General features: G+C 41.2%; 1 protein-coding gene and 2 non-coding genes across 4 annotated transcripts in view; all 3 read left to right on the top strand.

Annotated features, from left to right (window-relative positions):
• The window catches only part of LOC125011413 (contactin-associated protein-like 4), a 117,148-nt gene that overhangs the window by 75,477 nt on the left and 21,158 nt on the right, over positions 1–20,513 (top strand). For both annotated transcript variants that reach the window (XM_047590625.1, XM_047590624.1), the window contains exons 11-17: positions 5,813–5,919; positions 8,028–8,147; positions 9,242–9,442; positions 12,855–13,017; positions 13,200–13,327; positions 13,848–14,018; positions 18,979–19,197. In XM_047590625.1, the coding sequence (XP_047446581.1) occupies positions 5,813–5,919; positions 8,028–8,147; positions 9,242–9,442; positions 12,855–13,017; positions 13,200–13,327; positions 13,848–14,018; positions 18,979–19,197 (1,109 nt within the window). The remainder of the gene's footprint in view (positions 1–5,812; positions 5,920–8,027; positions 8,148–9,241; positions 9,443–12,854; positions 13,018–13,199; positions 13,328–13,847; positions 14,019–18,978; positions 19,198–20,513) is intronic.
• On the top strand, positions 6,593–6,675 carry trnal-uaa. The gene has a single exon. It is a non-coding gene; the product is annotated as a tRNA-Leu (tRNA).
• trnal-uaa lies at positions 10,455–10,537 on the top strand. The gene has a single exon. It is a non-coding gene; the product is annotated as a tRNA-Leu (tRNA).

Raw genomic sequence — 20,513 nt, 5'->3', positions numbered from 1 at the left:
CTCCAGAAACTGCATCTGTGTCTTATGACTTACTGTTGCAAGCATTCGGTGTGTATTTTAAAATGATTTATCAGCCACAGAGAATCCTGAATTTCCACTAAAAACCATTGGCGTTCTCCTCTATCAGTTACCTCTGTCGCTCTAAGCTCACATCAAACTGATTAGAAAAGCATCGATCACACGTTTATATCAACCTCAACAATATGAGCTGTCATTATAATCTTTTTTCCTGCAGATTTAAGGATAACCCACCCACAGCTTTTATGAAATCCATACGGCTCTGAGCAGATTACTGGGGCTAACAGCTAGCTCTTATCTAACATCAGTGGTGGGCCATGCATTTTCCACCTAGGCTTTCAATGTCTTCCAGCCTCATTCAAAACACGTCTTAATACCATTGTTCAGACACCACTATCAAAACCATCAACATCATACAGATACGCAATAAAACAGGAACTCAATAAAACACTGCATCCTAGACGAGTATCTCATATAGTGAGATGAATGCCATTACTAAGGCAAGAAACTCACTTAGAACATTTCAAATAGTCTCCTCTCAGTCATTCGGCATAAGCGTCAATGTCGACTCAATAAAATGGCGAAAAATATACATAAAAGAGGTAAATATAATAAATTTTTTTTTCTCACCAGAACTTGAGAAACAGTTTTCTTCTCTGAGCCTGTGAGCCTAGCTTAGCTTTCATGCTGACCTGAAAGTGGCTACGTCATGCGAGCTAGCCTCGCCATTGCGGGCTCAATAAACAGTCGTCAAAATTTTAACAGGGATGATTTGCCTGTGCAGCTTGCAACAAATTCAAGCTTAGATTCAATTTTATTGTCATTGTACAGAGCAACGAAATGCAGTTTAGCATCAAGCAGGAATGCAATGTATGTATTTTATAGCATGGACAATATTTACAGATAAAAACCTATGTGCAGGTGAGACCTTATATACAGGTGAGTCAGTAAGATATACACAATTATGGTTGTTAACTCTCTGAAAACTAAATAAGGGACGCTTCATTGGCAGGGCCAACCAACTCGATTGCCTTCACCCTTCCTGGCGTGGTGAATATTTTTAGCCCCTTTTTCTTGTGAGTGAAACGTTTTTTTAACTATTTGACTAACTATTTGAATTGAATTAGATGCATATTTTTGAATAAAGGTTGTATATTTGTGTGTGGATACAATATATTGTTATTCATCTATGTAGTAATAAGTTTGTATATATTATTCCCCAAACTTAATTTTATTATTATTCTTACGCAATTTTTTGGCACGCTACTCCAATAGTTTTGGTTGCACATACACATAAAAGGTATCAAAATGCCCGTGACATGCGGGCTATGACTTTTCTAAGACTTTCGCAAAACAGTTTTCGAATTATTCGGCAAAAACGCGGCAAAATTACCCCCAGTGTTACTTTATGGAGAAGATGGATAGCTAGAGTGGAGAGGGAGATAAAAAATAAAAACTGTCAAGAAATTATTTTGTAAACCACTCCCGAGGCCACAAATTTCACTCTAGAAACGTAGGAAAATTAGTGATGGTCGCAGTTATAACACTGCTTAAGCTGTCAGACTTATAGTTTTCGTGTGGACATCCACAGCTGCATAGGCCGCCATATTAAAAAGGTGGGAAAAGACAGGAGAGATACCAGTTTCTTTGATCTCTCTCAAAGTCCAATTTCCTAACTTTAGCCACATGCATTGCTGCTCCGTGAATCAGTGCCGGCGACTGTCATTGTTGCCCATCATCATGCGTGCTGCGTTGTTGTCTTCCACTATCTTATCAGCGAGCAATGGGATGAGCGTGTTATGCATCGTCATACTCGTGTGTGAATATGCTGTCAGCTCATTGGTCACAGAGCAAGACACGACCTGGGAACAAGTTTACCATAAATTTTCGTATAAAGCGTCCTGTTATTCATTTTAAATTGTCAATTTACTAAGTATTAACTATTTTTTGACTCTCACAGTAATATTGGACAAAGTGCGAAAGTTCAGCTCAATACGGGACGGGTGCTTTTGTTTCTAAATACGGGACAATTCTGCTTTTCCAGGGACGGTTGGCAGCCCTATATGACACTGTGAAAAAACATGAAGAATTTTACTTCCGCTACCTGACCATGTAAGGAGTGGTTTAAAGGCCTTTCATTTAAAAATGAAAGACCGCACCACGGGTAGAGCCTAGCTAGAACAAGACCACTGTGTCTGCTTAGATCCCTCTTCTAGGGGTGGATAGGCTGAAGTCTCAGCGCTGAATCAATACTTTCTCTGTGTGCCAAGTAAATAACCTAAACGAGAGAAGTTGTGAGTGATCCATACATACTTAGACTATGCTTTCCCATAGGTATAAAGATCCTGGGCTAAAGGAGAGGATAATTTAATAATTTAATAAGATTAATGGGAGAGTATTAAAATGTAAGTCAGTGGTTTTGATAAAGTTTAGGCCTTTAGAGAAGGCTTGCTGTTTTTTTTTTCTTCTAAATTAACATTTTCCATCCATTTAAACAAAATCATAAGAGAGACTAGTACAGTTTGGGGACAACAAAAACAACTTGTTCATCTTTCAGGCACTTCCCATTTGTCTTCCACCCTCAGCCTCAGTCAGACAGATGTATCTGAGGATCATGTACAACACCGGTGATGAATTTCATCAATGCTCATTTCCCTTGAATCCTGCTGGTAACTCACTCACATGCTAAACATATGAAAAATAAAGTGTCCCTGCAGCGTGGTAATGTGAATTTAAAGTGAAAGCTAAGTGCTTTATCTGCGAGGCTGCAGCTTACGCTCAGATTAAAGCGGTATAGAGATAAATGGAGGTGTGGCTGGATGACAGGCTGCTGAGTCGGTGCTTTTATCTAAATAAAGAGGAGGCTGGAGATTCTGTGCAGTCATCTGTTTTCTCTTCCATTCTCCTGCCTGGGTTTGGACAAAGACACGCTTAAACATTTACATAAGGAGGCGTCTCTCTGAAGGACGCAGTATGAGACACAAACACACGGAGCTCTACGGGATTCAGTGACGTAAACCTGTGTGGAGTCTCGTGGAGGAGGCAGCCGCTGTCACAGCAGATGGAAATGACTGTTAGTCATCGTCTCCTGCCGTCCCCTCTCTGTCCCCATTCTGTCCCCTCTCTGTCCCTTCTCTGTCTGAGCTCATGTAGTGGTCATGTATGATAATAATAACGTCTCCTAACTTAACTGGAGTGGTTCTATGTTGACGGACAGACTCCGGTACATGGAGCTCAACCATGTGAGGACATGTCTGTAATGAAGTAACTTATTAACCATTATTTCACAATAAAAGCCCACGATTTAATACGAGGACATTTATCAGAAGACAGGATGTGACAGAAATGGTTAGATTGTCTCGTCTTGTAAATGGTAACGCTAACCCTTCAGTTCATGGACAACCTGCTCTACCTATTGAGTCACAGCCGCTTGTCCTGTCTCACCTTCTGTAGTCCTGTCCTGTCCTATCCTGTCCCTTCCCAATTGTCTTGTTTTGTTTTACGTTACTACAACTTGTCCTGTCCTGTCCTTTCCTGTCCCTTCCCACCTGTCCTGACTTGTCTTGTCTTGTCTTGTCCTGTCCTGTCCTGTCCTGTCCTGTCCTGTCCTGTCCCTTCCCAACTATCCTTTCCTGTCCTGTCCTGTCCCGTCCTGTCCCATCTTGTCTTGTCCTGTCTTGTTTTGTCTTGCCCTGTCCTGTCCCTTCCCATCTTGTCTTGTCTTGTCTTGTCTTGTCTTGTCCTGTCCTGTCCTGTCCTGTCCCTTCCCAACTGTCCCGTCCCGTCCCGTCCCGTCCCGTCCTGTCTTGTCTTGTCTTGTCTTGTCCTGTCCTTTCCGGTCCCTTCCCACCTGTCCTGACATGTCCTGTCCCATCCCGTCCCATCCTGTCCTGTCCTGTCCCGTCCCGTCCTGTCTTGTCCCTTCTTGTCCCTCCTTGTCCCGTCCTGTCCCTTCTTGTCCAGTCTTGTTAATGTGAATTAAACATCTCTGGTTTTAATGAAACAGTTGAAACATTTATAGAAATCGAAGCTTCTTTCATCATTTTCTTTGTCAAACGTCACAGTTCACCGATATTTATACGTCATCATTTGTCTTTTTTTTTTTTTCGTTTATTGTCTTTCGTGATTCCTGTCTCCGTCTTCCAGGTGCCTCCGTTCCTCTTCTGACTGGTTCCTTATGATATTTACCTATAAATAAGACATAGAGCTCAGCTGAAGCCTCCTGGGAGCTGGAGCTTCTTCAAACAGTCTGAGAATAAGTTAAAGAATATTATACTCTTCCTTTTATATGAAATGAAAGACAAATCTAATGAAAATATGTTTTGATCTCACTGAGGAAAGGTGAAAGGTGTTTCAAATTAATATTCCTCAGATGTTATGGATCCGTTCAATATAAGGAGGATGTTTTCTTTCTATCCACCTCCCACAACTCAACACAAGAGCTCTTATTAGAAATGAAAGATGATGCATTTGAGGTCCGATTGATGCTCCCATTTAGGAATTTAGAGAACTTCAGAGTTTAAATGTATTCTCACATTAATATTATCAGTATTATCTACAATGCAGCTGTATTTTTACTGAGGTATTTCATGGTTATTTGTACTTCCTGTCTTTGTCTTTTCTCCTCCCGTGTGATTTCTCTCACCTTGTTTTCAGTCTGTGTGCTCCACTACTCACCGGGTTCTCCCGTCCCATCAGGCTTAGTGTCTATATATAGCACAGACAGTATAAATATGGAAGGAACCGTTCCTAAAAAGTGGAGCCAAAGCCAGTAGAGCTCCCCCTGGTGTCTGGAGGCTGCAGTATGTGCTCTATGTTAGTGGATGGGACTTGGGTTGAACTAAAACACTACACACATGTCCAAGGATGTTTTCTGTCATTTTATTTAGCTGATATAATGTTGATGCATGTTCAAGTGTCATCTTTTTGGTTTCGTTTTAGTTACGTGAGGTTATTTCGTATATGCATTTTGTTGTTATAATATTATATTATTATTTTGACATATTTCATCATATTTAAACTGTTATGTCTGTAACATCAATAGCAGCACGACCGACTACCGTAATAATTGTATAAAACAATGTGTGCAACATTTTTTTCTCATCCATAAAAATCTAAAATTGGGGACATTTTCGGGGACAGTTTTAGCCGGGGGACAGATCATCCAAAACGGGGATTGTCCCCAGAAATCATCTTGCCTAAAAGGAACCAAACAACCCACACGGCACATTTTTCTTCTCGTTCTGTTGCTTAATTTTTCAGACCTTTCCATCTTCAACACACCTCCCAGTGACACAGTCACACCGTGTAGTTTAGAAGCGCTACATTGAAAATCGTCCGGTCTGAAACAGTGTCTCGTGGTGTGTGAACCGGTGTTTCACTCAGCCCTACAAGCTAACTATGCTAACCTTTGAATAATCTGCATAAACTGGAACTAGCATGTGAGTATGCTGAGATCTATCTGGTACCAGACACTGGTTTGTAGTCTGAGGGGTCGTGTTTGAAGTGGGCTTTGGTTGCATGCAGGTTAAATGGATGTAGTGGAAAGCAAAAAAAGCACAACCTACCATCACACCCTCTCTGCAAGCCAGTTAGCTCAGTTTTAAAGTGGGAGCAAATGTCAGATTTAATTAAATTTAAATGCTTTAATGAGTCTTAGCGCTGCACGATGTCGTCTCTGATGCTGATATAAACTTTACTAGATAAGTTGTGTTGTGTGAGAGTTTTGTTGGTGGCAGATGAAGGAGAAGTGTTTTAAATCTGTCCTCCATGTGTCTCTGTGCCTCTCCATCAGGTGTTCTCCCAGTCACTGTGAACACGGTGGACGCTGCAGTCAGTCCTGGACCGTCTTCCACTGCAACTGCTCTGACAGCGGCTACAGCGGAGCGACCTGCCACAGCTGTGAGTCACATGGGAGACGATGGGGTGATGGGATGGGACAGGACAGGTAAAAGGAGGAGGACGTAACGAGGATCCGTTTGTCCTCATGAACAGTTTAAACTCAGAGGAAGGGAAACATCTACAGTAGATAAAAGCAGATGAAACTTTACTTGGTTGATTTAAGATTCAAGATGAATTTATTGGTCCCCACAGGGAAATTATTTTATGCAAAGAGGTGCAAGATCATAGACAAGAACATACATGAACAAGATATAATAAGAATTTAAAAAAAAAAAAAGTATCACTACATAAAATATACACAGTAAATAAAACATTTAGCTAAAGTGTCTTGTGTATAGTTTATTTGTATTGTCTGAGTAGGTGCTTCAGGTTCTGTTTTAACCACAGACATCCATTAATGTTAATAGAAGTGGGTCCTCAAACGCCCAAGATAAACAAAGTCTACAACAATGTTCAAACAAGTTCTTCCAAGTATCTTCTTCAGTTCTAATTATAATAATAATAAAAAAATGTAATAGTCAGTCGATGTGTGGATGAAACAGGATGTATTGCACTAAATTAAGAATTACTACGTTGCCTTGTTGTAGAGGACAAACGACTGAAAATGAATGAATGAAACATAGATGTCTTCCTGTCCTCCCTCCGCCTGTAGAGTTAAATTATACATAAACTAACCAGGATGGCCGAGAGGTTAAGGCGTTGGACTTAAGTTCCAATGGGCAGAAGCCCACGTGGGTTCGAACCCCACTCCTGGTAGGGAAGATGTCACAATACACCAGCAGCACTTTTGATTCCACTATTTTTAGGCACATGTTTAACCCTCCTATTATCCTTAAGGGTCAATCTGACTCCAATCGATGTTCATTATTCAAACAATAACAGTAGAGTTAAAGTCAACTCAACGGTAGCAAGGAGTTATTTATGCAGACAACAAATAAACAAAGTGCCTGACACAAAAACATGGTCAACAAGTTCACGTAAATCATTTTGTTGAGGGTAAAATGTTTAATATAATAGGAGGGTTAATTAATTAAAAATGTAAGCTACCACTCCGAGGGTTTAACATATTCTAAGATAAGATGAGACTTTATTGACCCCTGTGGAAAAAATGTGTGCGAAAGCAAATGTGCAGAATGTCAATAAAAATATACGCATAATAATTAATATATGATAAAATATAAAAAATAATATGAGAAATATATCCCGAAATATATAATATGAAAAATTATGTTAAAATTGTTAAAATTGTGTATCATTTATTACATTAAAGGCAGTTTGAGGAGTTTTTGAGCCCAAAACATACTCCTCCTCTCACGTATTCACAGACATGATAAACACGATTTTAGATCCATTGTTACTTATGCATTTGTGGCTCTAAATCCGCTTAGAAATGATTATGATCCTGATCTGAACCGTGGGCTTCCTCCCACCCAGAGTGATGGTTAGACTGCTGCGTGTCTTCATCCATAAGCCTCTGCTGCCTTTAAATAGACCGTCCCCTGGGAGCTCTTATTCAACACCTGCACATCCTTTTCCCTCTGATGCGTGAGGTCACAGTATTAAAAAGAAAAAAAACTGTTTGTGCTTGAGTGATATGATGGAGGTTAATGAGTACGCGTCTGTGACTAAAACGGCGAATAAACAAACAAAGCCGCGGAGCTTACAGGTGAGATTTACTGGTTGAGTGCCGGCTGCCTGGAGTCAAATCCTCGGGACTGAAAGAGGAGAGTTTTCCCACACAGTTCACCTCTGGTCTCATTTTTATTGCTGCTGTTTCTGTGAAAACCTTTTCTGAACCCACGCTGAGGGAATGTGATGAATAAGAGGCCCCCGGCTGTGGAGCGGAGGAGAGATAAACAGGTGGAGGGAGTGTGGGAACTCCATGATATGGATTTGACTTGAAGAAGAAGAGGCAGGGCTGATAAAGTTTTATTTATCGAGCGCGCTCTCCCATCAGTCTCCTCCGTCATCTCCATTTGGATTCAACTTTATTTCACGGGGGCGCTGCTGCGGGTTTGTTCAGTCCGATCACGAGACACAGTCAGCGTTGATACATGAACGTCTTCGTCCCCTCATGGCTCCTCTTCATCTCATTGTTTTCCTCCCAGCCGCGTACGAATCGTCCTGCGAGGCGTACAAACACAACGGAAACACGTCGGGACACTTTTATATCGACGTGGACGGCAGCGGGCCGATAAAACCCCAGCTGGTCTACTGCAACATGACAGGTGACACACTTTTACTGCCTCTCCTTCCTCCTGTCACAGCTCTGTGTGACCCTTTGACTTCCACACTAAAAAATAATCACGATCAAATGTGCAAACTGAGTATTTTGACATATCACTATTAAAATATTCACACAATTGTACAGATTCATACAGTATAATACAGTATAATATAAATACTGAAGCTGTTTGATGCATATTTTCATCTTTCATCAGAAACACTATATCTCAAAAAGTATAAAAGCCACAGCTTGGATATTTGTGTATATAATGTGTTCACACATGGGAAAATTTGTGCATCTTACAAATTGAATGACTAGCAATGGTTATTAAGCATTTTATTGTCTACTACTACTACTACAAAAAATATCAACTGCGTGGTTACAATGCCAGACTAAATATTTCCATAATTGGTTTGGAAACTTTATCATTCATACCTTCCTTTAATTGACTCCATCCTTTGTGTAGTTCGTAGGTCTTCAACAGGTGGTCCACAGTCCCGAGGTCCTGCAGGGGGGTCACAAAATCTTTGGTTGATTAGACATTTTTACATATATATATATTTTTTAATTTTCCCCCACAAATTTAAATGACTTTAAATACATATATGAGTCCAACGTATTTCAGTAAAGGGACAAATGGAGCGCTACACCAGCCAAGACCTGCCAATCTAAGCCTCCTGTAAACAGTAGGCCCCGCCCCTATCGCTGCTGAGCCAATCACAAGGCTGCATATTACACACTGACATGGTTTCAGATGAAATCCCAGATATTAACAGAGGAGAAGCTAACAGTGCAGGCCATCATGTTTTGGTGATTCATTGCACCCTACGGCTGCACATCTATGTTCCAGTACTTTTTTCTTTTTGTTTTGAAGAAAATTCTCTGGATTCAGCTTCTAAAATGTGACTTTTTAAATTTGTGCCGATAAATTAAGTTTCTTAATCAGTTTAAATCCCGAAACAATGAATCTTTTGATGGTTTTAAGCATTGTTTACATTATTTAACTATACATATTCAAGCAGCTACAGAGAATGTATGAATAATATATATTCAAATAGATCTATATAAACTGTGTCCATGATCGTTTCCCACCAGAGGAGAACACATGGATGATGATCCAGCACAACAACACGGAGCTGACCAGAGTCCGACCGTCTCCGGGCGTGAACCAGCACTCGGTCCACTTTGACTACTCGTCTGCAGACGAACAGCTGCTGGCGGTCATCGGCCAATCAGAGCACTGCGAACAGGAGCTGTCCTACCACTGCAGGAAGTCCCGTCTCCTCAACAGTCTGGGTAAAGCACATGTAGTTTTATCTGACTGGCACTGAGACATGGAGATGGACGTGGAGATTTAAATGCATGACCTTGCTGAGCTGATAAAATTCAAAGATCGTGGCAACGTAAATGTGTCTCAGAGGATCGGCATAATTTTTTTGTGGAAAAATACAGAAAAAATAGTGGGGTTTTTTTTCGGTAGCTATTGGTAGTTATTTACACAAGGCTATGTCTTGTGCTTGTGTTAATTTTGTTGTGTATGTGTGTGTGTGCCTCTTCTGTGTTGATTTATTTCATTTTTTCTTTGACTGAGAGGGAACGCGTCAGCAAAAATGTCTCGAAGGAGGATGTAAAGAAGGAAGGAAGTAAAGTAGTAAGGAAGGAAGGAAGGAAGACTGTAAAGGAGGAAGTAAAGGAGGAAGTAAACAAATAAGTAAACAAGGAAGTAAAGGAGGAAGGAAGGAATGAAGTAAACAAGGAAGTATAGAAGTAAAAAAGTTAGTAAAGAAACAAGTAAATGAGGAAATAAACCAGGAAGTAAACCCAGAAGTAAAGGAGGAAGTAAGGAAGTAAACCAGGAAGTAAACTGACATTGTGTACGTCGTCTGTGTTGATTTATTAAATTTTTTCTTTGACTGAGAGGGCAAGCGACAGCGAAAACATCTCAAAGGACGATGTAGATAAGGAAGGAGGGAAATAAAGGCGGATGGAAGTAAAGAAGGAAGTAAAGGTGGAAGTAAACAAGGAACTAACAGAGAAAGTAAAGTAGGAAGTAAGGAAGTAAAGAAGGAAGTAAGGAAGTAAACAAGGAAGTAAACTGACATTGTGCGCGTCGTCTGTTTATTTATTTCATTTTTTCTTTGACTGAGAGGGCAAGCGACAGCGAAAACATCTCGAAGGAGGACGTAGAGAAGGAAGGAAGGATGTAAACAAGGAAGTAAGGAAGTAAACCCATAAGTAAAGAAGGAAGTAAAGAAGGAAGTAAAGACGTAAAGTTTTTTTTATTTGGACAAAAAGTACCAGCCGTGTGACCAGGATGGCCGGGTGGTTAAGGCGTTGGACTTAAGTTCCAATGGGCTGAAGCCCACGTGGGTTCGAACCCCACTCCTGGTAGGGAAGACATCTGAATACACAATTAAGAAGGTCTGCTCCTTATGTGTGGTTTTGATTCCACTATTTTTTTTTAAGCAGACGTTTAGTTCAGATCAAGATTTAAGCGCATGTCATCGTTGAGCTGATCTAATTCAGACGAGGACACATGAAGCTCGTCTTCTATAACCAGACGCCAACAACTCATCACTGTTATTTGATTAACTTTGTATTTGTAGATCTAAAGAATCTCAAGGATTTTCAAGTTCTTTTCAAGGTTAAGTTGAAATGATGTTTTTTTGTTGTATCAAAGTTTTTTTTTTTCATCCCGCGTTTGCGACTTTAATAACTCAAAAGTCTCAGTCTCGCTTTTCAAACTTCTCTTCTTAATCTTTTAATCTTATTGAATCTTATCTCGGGGCGGAGAATGCTCTGCCGTTTTATTTCATCCCCTTTTTTTTTTTTTCTCCAGAGCGCCTCCAGTGCTGCCTCTATAAGTAAGACTGTAAACAAGAACTTAAATGAGGCTTAAATAAAGTTAACGAAAGCAGACTGTCTTCCCTCTTGACCAGGAGGAACCAAACCACTGCCTGGACTTTCTTCTTCTTCTTCTTGTTTTCACCAGTGACTCAGACTAATCGATGTGTTTGTTTAATTCCTGCTACTTTTAGGTTGAGTGTTTATGTTTTCCTGTGATTGTTTTATTGACTCAGACATAGAATCATTATGATATTGAAGATGCTTTGCCTTAGTAGCAATGAAATCAGCTCGTTTATGAGGATTCATTATGTTGAATTTGGATGAGCCAGATCCCTCTGATTGGCTCAGTCTCTCCCGTGCAACTACAAAGAGAAGAGAAACCTGAGCGTTGAAGAAGGTGAAGCAACTTCTTTTGTGTGTGTGTGTGTGTGTGTGTGTGTGTGTGTGTGTCGCAGGTAATAAAATGATGGATGAAAATCGTGAGCACTGTGGAGGAGGAAGAACGAGCAGAGAAATAGAAGTTCCATTTAGAAAACTCGGTGCTGCTCGCTGGGGGGAAAATAAAGAAGCGCCGACTCAGCAGAGGCTTTTCCAATCACCTTCTCTCCATCCTCTCCACCTTCACACTCTCGGAAGAGTTTTTTTTTTTTTTGCTTCAGTTTCTACCCCCGTCGTCCTCCGCGTGAAAACAATGTATTCAGCGTTAAAGTTAGGAACTGGCAAACATCCCCCCGTGCTTCAAAGGTTGCATTCATCTTGGGAGGCAGAGACACGGAGACTCTTTCCATTCAGCTATTTTCTGGCAGCCTATTCCATTTAGTTCACAATATGCATTACTGTATTTCCAAATAGAGTGCACCTGTGCTTTAGGCCTTTGTGTCCCCCAAATTCATCTTGGTCAGTGTTTTAAAGTGCTGCAAGTCCTATAACAACCAGGAACAATTAGGTTTCTTTCAGTTCATTCTGATATGTCAGCACAGTCAGCAAAGTAAGCAAAAATCAATTGCGGTTCATAAGAAATACCGGTATTTTTTTTACGTTATGATATGAATTTTTAATAGCATACCGGTGTATTTGCGTTTGGAACGCTGCGCCACGAGACATCGTTTCAGACCGGACCATTTTCAATGTAGCGGTAATAAACACGCGTGGTGCGACTTTGCCGAAAAAAAAAAAAAAAAAAAAAAGTTGCGGTGTCAGTTGTTTTTCTGTTTTTGCTTATTAGGGTAATTAGACGTCCCCGGTTTCTGAGGACAGTCCCCGTTGTAGATCACATGTCCCTCGGCTAAAGTTGTCCCCGAAAGTTATTGTTTTATGAATAGGAAAAAAAAAAAATGTTGCGTGCAGACTACAAGTGTTACGGTCGCCGATCGCGCTGCTATTAGCATTACACACATACTAGATTAAATGTTTAAGTTTAAATTTAAATATGTTTAAATATATATTTATTTATTTATTTATTTATTTATTTATATCTCCGAGCTGTGAATGTCTCCAGATTTCCACATCAGTGTTAACACGGGGCCATGAAAACCGGTTTTACTACTAGTGTGGGATTATTCTATACACGGTGGTACCGTCAGAATTTAGAAAAATACGTGATATACATTTTTTCCCTAGCATGAAAGTAATTAGTGGCAGTGGTTACTACGTGCTTTTAATTTCTCACAAAATGTTTGGGGAACCTTTTACTCAGTTCTTCCAGTTTGTTGAGACGAATATTTGTGACTGTCAGGAAAAGTGACATTTGGACTTTTTTTTTTTTTTTTGGCTCATTGTTAAGTTGACACTTTTACTCCTCAGCATTGTTAAAGGCTAAAGTGAACGTTTTTGAGTTTTTTTTGTTCCCTGTGTGTTTCAGAGGGCTCTCCGTTCACCTGGTGGCTCGGGGGTCCCGGTCCGGGTCGGGTCCAGAACTACTGGGGCGGAGCTCAGCCGGGCAGCCAGCAATGTGCCTGTGGCCTCCAGGGAGACTGTGTGGATCTGCAACACTACTGCAACTGTGACGCCGACCGCATGGAGTGGTACGGACAGCTGTTCTTTCATCTCCTCTGCTCCTTCGTCGTCTGCCTCCTTCTTTACCTGCTTTCTAAACATCCATTCCTTCTTCATCTTCCCTCCTCCTTACTGTCCACCTCCTGCTCCCTCTCCTTCCTTCCTTTTTTTGTTCTTCCTCCTCCTCCTCCTCTTCATCTTCCTCCTGCAGGACTGAGGACTCGGGCCTCGTCACCCACAAGGAGAACCTCCCCGTCAGGTCTCTGGTGCTGGGTGACATCCAGAGGCCGGAGTCGGAGGCCGCCTACAGGGTGGGGCCGCTCCGTTGTCATGGAGACAGTAAGTTGCCTAGTTACAGCCGATGGAGGGGATGACAGGAAACTTTTGTGAAACTGATGAAAACGAAAAAGCTCCCGTTTCATAAATAAATCAAGCTGCAAATAATAACACGTCTTCATGACTAATACTGTTGATGTAGAAATAAAGAATTTTGTGCTTAATGTTTAACTCCAGCTGCCAATTACACGATGAATGAATCCCGTGGGTGCATCACCTCCTCATTTAGAAGCTAATTATCATCAGAAGAACCGTCGCTAATATTTCCCTTTAAGTTTTCCTGCTCGGGTACTTGCTGCTAATTAAATCCATTACGAGGTAAATCAAAGTAGCTTGCGTTCGATTAAGTGAAGTCACGGTCGGGCCTGGATCTACGGAGGTGGATAGATAAATATTTGGCATTATTAACCAAGCGAGCCCACGCAGCAGATCGCTAATTGAACTCGTCGTCTCACTTGTTTATTTATTTACTTATTTATTTTTTCCTCGTGCCTATTTAACATTTTAATCTCGTGTCTTTCAGAGAACTTCTGGAACGCGGCGTTCTTCGACAAGGAGACGTCCTACCTGCACTTCCCCACCTTCCACGCGGAGCTCAGCGCCGACATCTCCTTCCTGTTTAAAACCACGGCCTCGTCGGGCGTGTTCCTGGAAAACCTGGGCATCAAGGACTTCATCCGCATCGAGCTGAGCTGTGAGTGCACCGTCTCCGAGGCCGGAGGGGGGAGATTTAACGCGGATTAAGCGGACGTGTCAGCCAAACCTGGAAGTTTTAATCTTAAAAAAATAAATAAATAAAGACAAACCCAGAGGTTACAGACTTAATCTGGAGTGAAACTATCCTGCAGGGAGAATATTGTTTATTTTAGAATAAAAGCCCAGCAGTCACTCCTGTCCCCACTTGAACTGTGAATTTTAAAACTTTGTGCTCTACATACGAACTACCTGCCTGAATATTTGCAGCTGGATGTAACTGTTCATAACAACATCGAGTCAAACTTTATTTATATTGAGCTTTTCCACACTGAGAGGGGGGGTCACAGCCTCTTAATTATAGGGGCGTCACCGCAAAGATCACCCCAACCCCACAGGGAAAATACCTGCGAACTAAAAGTCTAAATCAGTAAGATGTGGTAAGAAATTAAAATAAATAAATAGAAATAAAAAATAAATAAATAAAATAAGTTAAAACGCGCTTTTCCCTTTTAAGAATAGGTAAATAAATGAACCATGTTAAAATAATCCATGTAAAACACTAATAAATAAACATCTGCTGTAATATAATAGAATCAGGACGAATTAAAATCATCAAATGTGATAAAACAGAATTAATAGGAAATAAAATCAGGTAAAAGCCTGATTAAAGAGATGAATCTTGAGCCTCTTTTTAAAAGTATTAACAGTCTCTGTGGCACTGTCCAGTCAGGGGCCATGATGACTGAACGCTGGTAATATGGTTAAAGACATAGACATTTAAAATCCACCAGAAGAACCTTAAAATAAATCCTGAAGCGCACAGGGAGCCAATGAAAACATTTTAAAACTGGTGTAATGTGACTCAACGTAACATTAGAAGTTTGCTTTGCTGCAACTGCTCTTTGTACGTGTTTCCACTGAAAGGAGTTTTGCAAAAGAGCTGTAACTCTTGTAAAGTCTCATTTTGTCGTGTCCCATGATTCTCTTAAATTCATGCCAGACTTCACTTTGAGGAAGATGGACTTCAAATGAACCAGGTCACATGACCCCGTGTGTCATCTACAGTGACATGTGAAAAGTGTTTCCATTGCACTTTTGTGATAAACTATTATATTGATACATGAAAAAACATTATAGCAATATTTTATTTTAGGTTTTGCACATTTCTGGGGGTAATTGAAGCTCAGCGACTGATGTTGAGCGATAAGACCTGGATCACAGGCGTCATCCCAGAGGTGTTGGACAGGGTCGTCTGTCTGTGCAGGGTCGCCACGTTCTTCCATATCAAACCAAAAAGCTTTCAATGCAAGTCTGAGCAGGATCTACTCAGTGAGCATGAACTCCAACAAAATTTAATTAATCTTTACCCGGCCCTTCAACAAACTCACAAAGTCTTCAAAAAAAGGTTCTGGAGACTGGAAAATAATTCAGTTTGAAGGTTTTTATTCATCAAGAAGTCAAAAAAGTGGAAAAAATGCCGTGGATGCCCCCCTCTAAGTCCCTCTTTTCTATTTTAAAAAATAAAAAGTAATCCTTTCCCACCACACTAGTTTTTATTAAGGATTTAAGATCAGCCATAACATTAGGGCCATTTTGATTATAATATTGTGTGGGTCTCCGGTTGTTGTGACTCATCAGAGAATGAACATGGGTCTTCTGAGGGTGTCCTGTGATGTCTGGTAACAGGATGTAGCGAGTGGGGGGCTTTGGGTCCTATAGGGAGGGGCCTAGATAGGGGGCCTCAGATACTTGATCAGTTTGGGATCTAGTTTGGAGGCCAGGTCAACACCTTGTAATGTTCTCGTGTCTGGTCTGGTCTAGGTGGGTAAGTAACATCCATACTGTCAGTGGTTATAATGTTGTGGCTGATCGGTGTGTATTTTCTGATAACCTGTGAATCTGTATCATACAGTATTTTCTACAAAACATTATTAACGTGAGAGACATTTGATAATAAAACAGGAAGCCACTGGTCTTGAACTGTCACCATGAAGCTGGAAACACATTATTGTCCAGAATATTATCAGCATGAATCCATAACCACATACTTTCCTCTGTGGTGTGCGATAGTCTTGACGACTAAATAAGGAATTTGTGCAGGAATCTGCCTGATTTATTGTTTAATAAGATGCACCCGTATAATGATGATGCATTCTGCGGATATACATCATCCATCTCTTCCGTGCAGCAGGTGTGACGTTAATAAATTTGATCGACAGCAGACAGACTCACATCTGTCACCGCATTTGTATTCAAGCCCACGGAGAAACACAACAGCGTCCACCAACCTAAATACATACTGCACACGGATCTGGACTGTCAGGAGAAACTAAAATCTTTTTTTTTTTAAGACTAAAATGGTACATGAATGTTTTTATCCTCATCACTCAGCCACTTTATTAGGTACACCTCACCAGTAAAAGGTTGGACCTTTGTCTTCAGAACTGCCTTAATTCTTGGTGTCATACTTTGAACAAGGTGTTAGAAACATTCCTCATGGAGATTTTGGTCCATATTGACATGACAGCATCACACAGTTGCTGCAGATTTGTCGACTGCACATCTATGATGAGAATCTCCCGTTCCACCACATCCCAGATGTTCCTCTATTGCATTGAGATCTGGTGACTGTGGAGGCTATTGGAGAACAGTGAACTCACTGTCATGTTCAAGAAACCAGTTTGAGATGATATGAGCTTTGTGACATGGTGCATTATCCTGCTGGAAGTAGCCGTCAGAAGATGGTCCACTGTGGTCATAAAGGGATGGACATGGTCAGCAACAACACTCAGGTAGGCTGTGGCATTTAAACCATGACCCCCCCACCATTACACCACCACCACCAGCCTGAACCGTTGATACAAGGCGGGATGGATCCATGCTTTCATGTTGTTTACACCAAATTCTGACCCTGAAATCGAAACTCGTCAGACCAGGCAACGTTTTTCCAATCTTCTGTTGTCCAGTTTTGTTGAGCCTGTGTGAACTATAGTCTCAGTTTTCTGTTCTTAGCTGACAGGAGTGGCCCCCGGTGTGGTCTTCTGCTGCTGTAGCCCATCTTCTTCAAGGTTTAACGTGTTGTGCGTTCAGAGATGGTATTCTGCATTCCTTGGTTGGAACCAGTGGTTATTTGTGTTACTGTTGTCTTTCTATCGTCTCCAACCAGTCTGCTCATTCTCCTCTGACCTCTCACATCAACAAGGCATTTCCTTCCACACAACTGCCACCCAATTGGATATTTTCTCTTTTTCTGACCTTTCTCTGTAAACCCTAGAGATGGTTGTGCTTGAAAGTCCCAGTAGATCAGCGGCATTCAAAGTCACTTAAATCCCCTTTCTTCCTCATTCTGATGCTCAGTTTGAAGTTGTCTCGATCACCTCTACATGAATAAATGCATTAAATTCCAGCCATGTGATTGGCTGATTAGCTATTTGTGTTAACAAGTAATTGAACAGGTGTACCTAATAAAGTGGCAAGTGAGTTTATATTCCTGTTGACAGCAGAACATGTGTAGAACCAAACTGTGGTTAATAGAAACTATATTACATCAGGGTATATAGAAGCTATGATTAATGACAATGTGAATAAGAGGAGTAGGAGGATGGAAGAGGGATTCAGAAGATAATTAGTTTTACATTTTTGTTGGTTTAACAGGAAGTAAAATGTAAAAAATTGTTGATTTGAGGCTCAAGGACATTGACTATTCTTCTCTTTAGCTTCAATTTTTTCCTTCGTTGCTTTTACAAACTGTTTGTATCAGGTTAAAACTGACAGAAATGACAAATAATTTGTTTCCTTCATGGCTAAAACATCCTGGACGCCCTCATTTATTTCCATCTTTGTTCAAGGATGTTCTCTCCTCCATCTGTGTCTGTGACTAGTTCATTGTCATCGTCCATTTCACAGGCTTAGTTTGAGTTTTTGAAGTGTTGTGCTGAATTTTGCATGTTGTAAAACAAAAAAACAAAAAAAAAAAAAGTATTTTAGGGGAAACGTGGAGTCTAATACGGAGCCACTCCTGCTCCATCTGCCTCTCTCCTCGGGGGAAATCACTGCAGTTGTTCAGCTCTGAGTGCTGCTGCTCTGTTGGCGTCTGCCTGGGTTCGCTCTGTGGAACTGCAGCCGGGCCCGAGAAACGTTTCTAAATGAAGTTACCGGAGGATTCTGGGATATTGTTTCATCTTGTTCTGCGCTCGCAGGGTGATTCATTTCCTCCCAAAACATGAGGGATGAGAGTTTATTTCAGAGACGCCACCTCGTCCTTTTGTTGGAGTGAACATATGAGTAATGTCTAAAAATTTTGGGCTTGGACTCGCGACTCGTTCTTCACTTTAGCTTCTGTTTTATTTCGTCGGTGTTTTAGATTTGTAGCTTTTACCCATTGTGCGTATTGGGTAGAAAATTACAGCAATAACATTAGCTAACTGTGCCCATTGACTTCATATACTATAGACAAACACATTGTGGCATCAGTCATTGGTTTCTGAACCTCGAAAACGAAGCCTGAAGTGGGCGGAGCCTGCGGTCGCCAAGTTGGATGAGCTTTACTCCGCCCACGCTCCAAATATTACAGGTGGGAGATACTGGGAATTTCGTTCCAATGCCGAGTAAATACAGGGCTAGTATCGCCGATACCAAATACTGGTTAGATGTATCTAACATGGCGCCCATGAAACACGTGACCAACTCAGAACCAATCTGCACAGAGGGATAGCTCAGACTCTCTCTAATATACAGCTCTGTATGTGGGTTTATAACAGTCAGCCTCAAGTGGCCATTTAAGGAACTGCAGTTTCTTTCTTAAACCCACATCAGAGTGAGACGACGCTAAAAAGAAACTGGATTATAGGGAGTATCTTTTAGAGAAGCTGCCAAATGAGATCAATGATTTCAGTGTTCAAGTAGGAAAAGACGTCTCCATAATCGCCCCGTCTATCTCTGCTGTTTTTTCCTCTCAGCCTCCACTCAGGTGCTCTTCTCCTTTGACGTTGGTAACGGTCCTCTGGAGGTCCATGTGGACTCGAGCGTCCCGCTGAACGACAACCGGTGGCATCGAGTTCGAGCCGAGCGCAACGTCAAGGAGGCGACGCTGAGGCTGGACGAACTCCCTGTGGCCACGCGGGAGGCTCCAGCTGACGGACACTTCCACCTGCAGCTCAACAGCCAACTGTTCATAGGTGAGGACCAGACACACGTGTGGACAGTTTCTTTGACAGCAGCGACGCTTTTATGTCTGTTTTATTTCTGTGGAAGGTCTTATTTCCTCTGTCTCAATATTTCCTCCCACTCTGCTGCACCTAATGCACATTTATTTCCTCAAAGAACATCTTCTTCTCCTGGGAGACAGAAATTCAGTCCATAGTTTCTGTCTTTGCTCCTCTCGAGGTTTGCTTTTAGTCTATTTTCTTCCCTTTGTCCCTGTGGTATTACTCTCCGCTTCCCACTTAAGTTCACATCACATGTCACTTTGTGAAATGTTGCACTGCGAAGGCCAGAGCTATTTCTGGTTCCTGACGGCTTCGCTATTGAACAGTTCCCCCCGTCATGACATCCTGTGTAGCCAGCTGTGACAGGGAGTAGAGTTCGCAGGAATGTATATATTTCGAGGTGTTGTAGTTCACGTTACAACAACAACAACAACAACAACAAAAGCAGATGTCTCAGAGTAATCAACAGCTGTTATTTGTTTGAGAGTCTTTGTGGAGTTATATCTTCATGCTTCTGTCTTTTTAGGCTGATTCACCAACAGTTCAACCAGTTACTCTCCCTAATTATATAACAATAAAATCACACGACAGTTAATATTTCTGTTATGCGTTTTGCAGACAGGAGGTCGTGTCCTTTATTCAGACCTGTTGAAAGATAAAATCTGCACAAAAGATTAAAGCCCCCAAATATTTACTGGTGTGTTTGTCTGGAAAGTGAAGTAATCATTGTATGACTATAATATTTATATGAATACATTATGTTATTTATAAAAGATTAATTGTGAAAAGCGGGATTTGTTGTGGTACATGATTGTAGGGGCATCTGAGGCTCAGGGGGTTAGTGGTTCAATCCCTGGCACGTACAGTGTGTTTACATGCACAGCTTAATCTGGCTATGCTTGAAATTCGATTTTCTGAATTAGGTCCTTGTCCCAGTTCACATGCACCGGAGAAAATCAAATAACTGACGGGAACATGTCCTCCTCCTCCACACTAGGTGGCGATATGTGTCTTTTCAGCAGGTTAATACGGCCCCCTCACTGGTTGACCTATTACATCATATAATAAAACAAGGGTCGTTCATGCAGCAGACCGACATTTCAAACGACAACCAGATGGATAATAGTTCTGCTTGTAAAATCTCGTTTGTAATGTGAGAGCTATTTATGGTGCAGATAAGATGGTTTTATCCATTAGGTGGTTGTTCTACCAGCTCTGTTTACCTTCTTCTTCTGCGACCCTCTTTCTTCGATGTTTTTGTTCCCGGGTCATGTGCCAGCGAAGTG

This window comes from Mugil cephalus, chromosome 7 (assembly GCF_022458985.1).
Source record: "Mugil cephalus isolate CIBA_MC_2020 chromosome 7, CIBA_Mcephalus_1.1, whole genome shotgun sequence".
In the NCBI taxonomy this organism is placed as follows: domain Eukaryota; kingdom Metazoa; phylum Chordata; class Actinopteri; order Mugiliformes; family Mugilidae; genus Mugil; species Mugil cephalus.
Note: the sequence above shows the minus strand (reverse complement) of the source record. Positions and strands in the feature narration are given on the sequence as shown.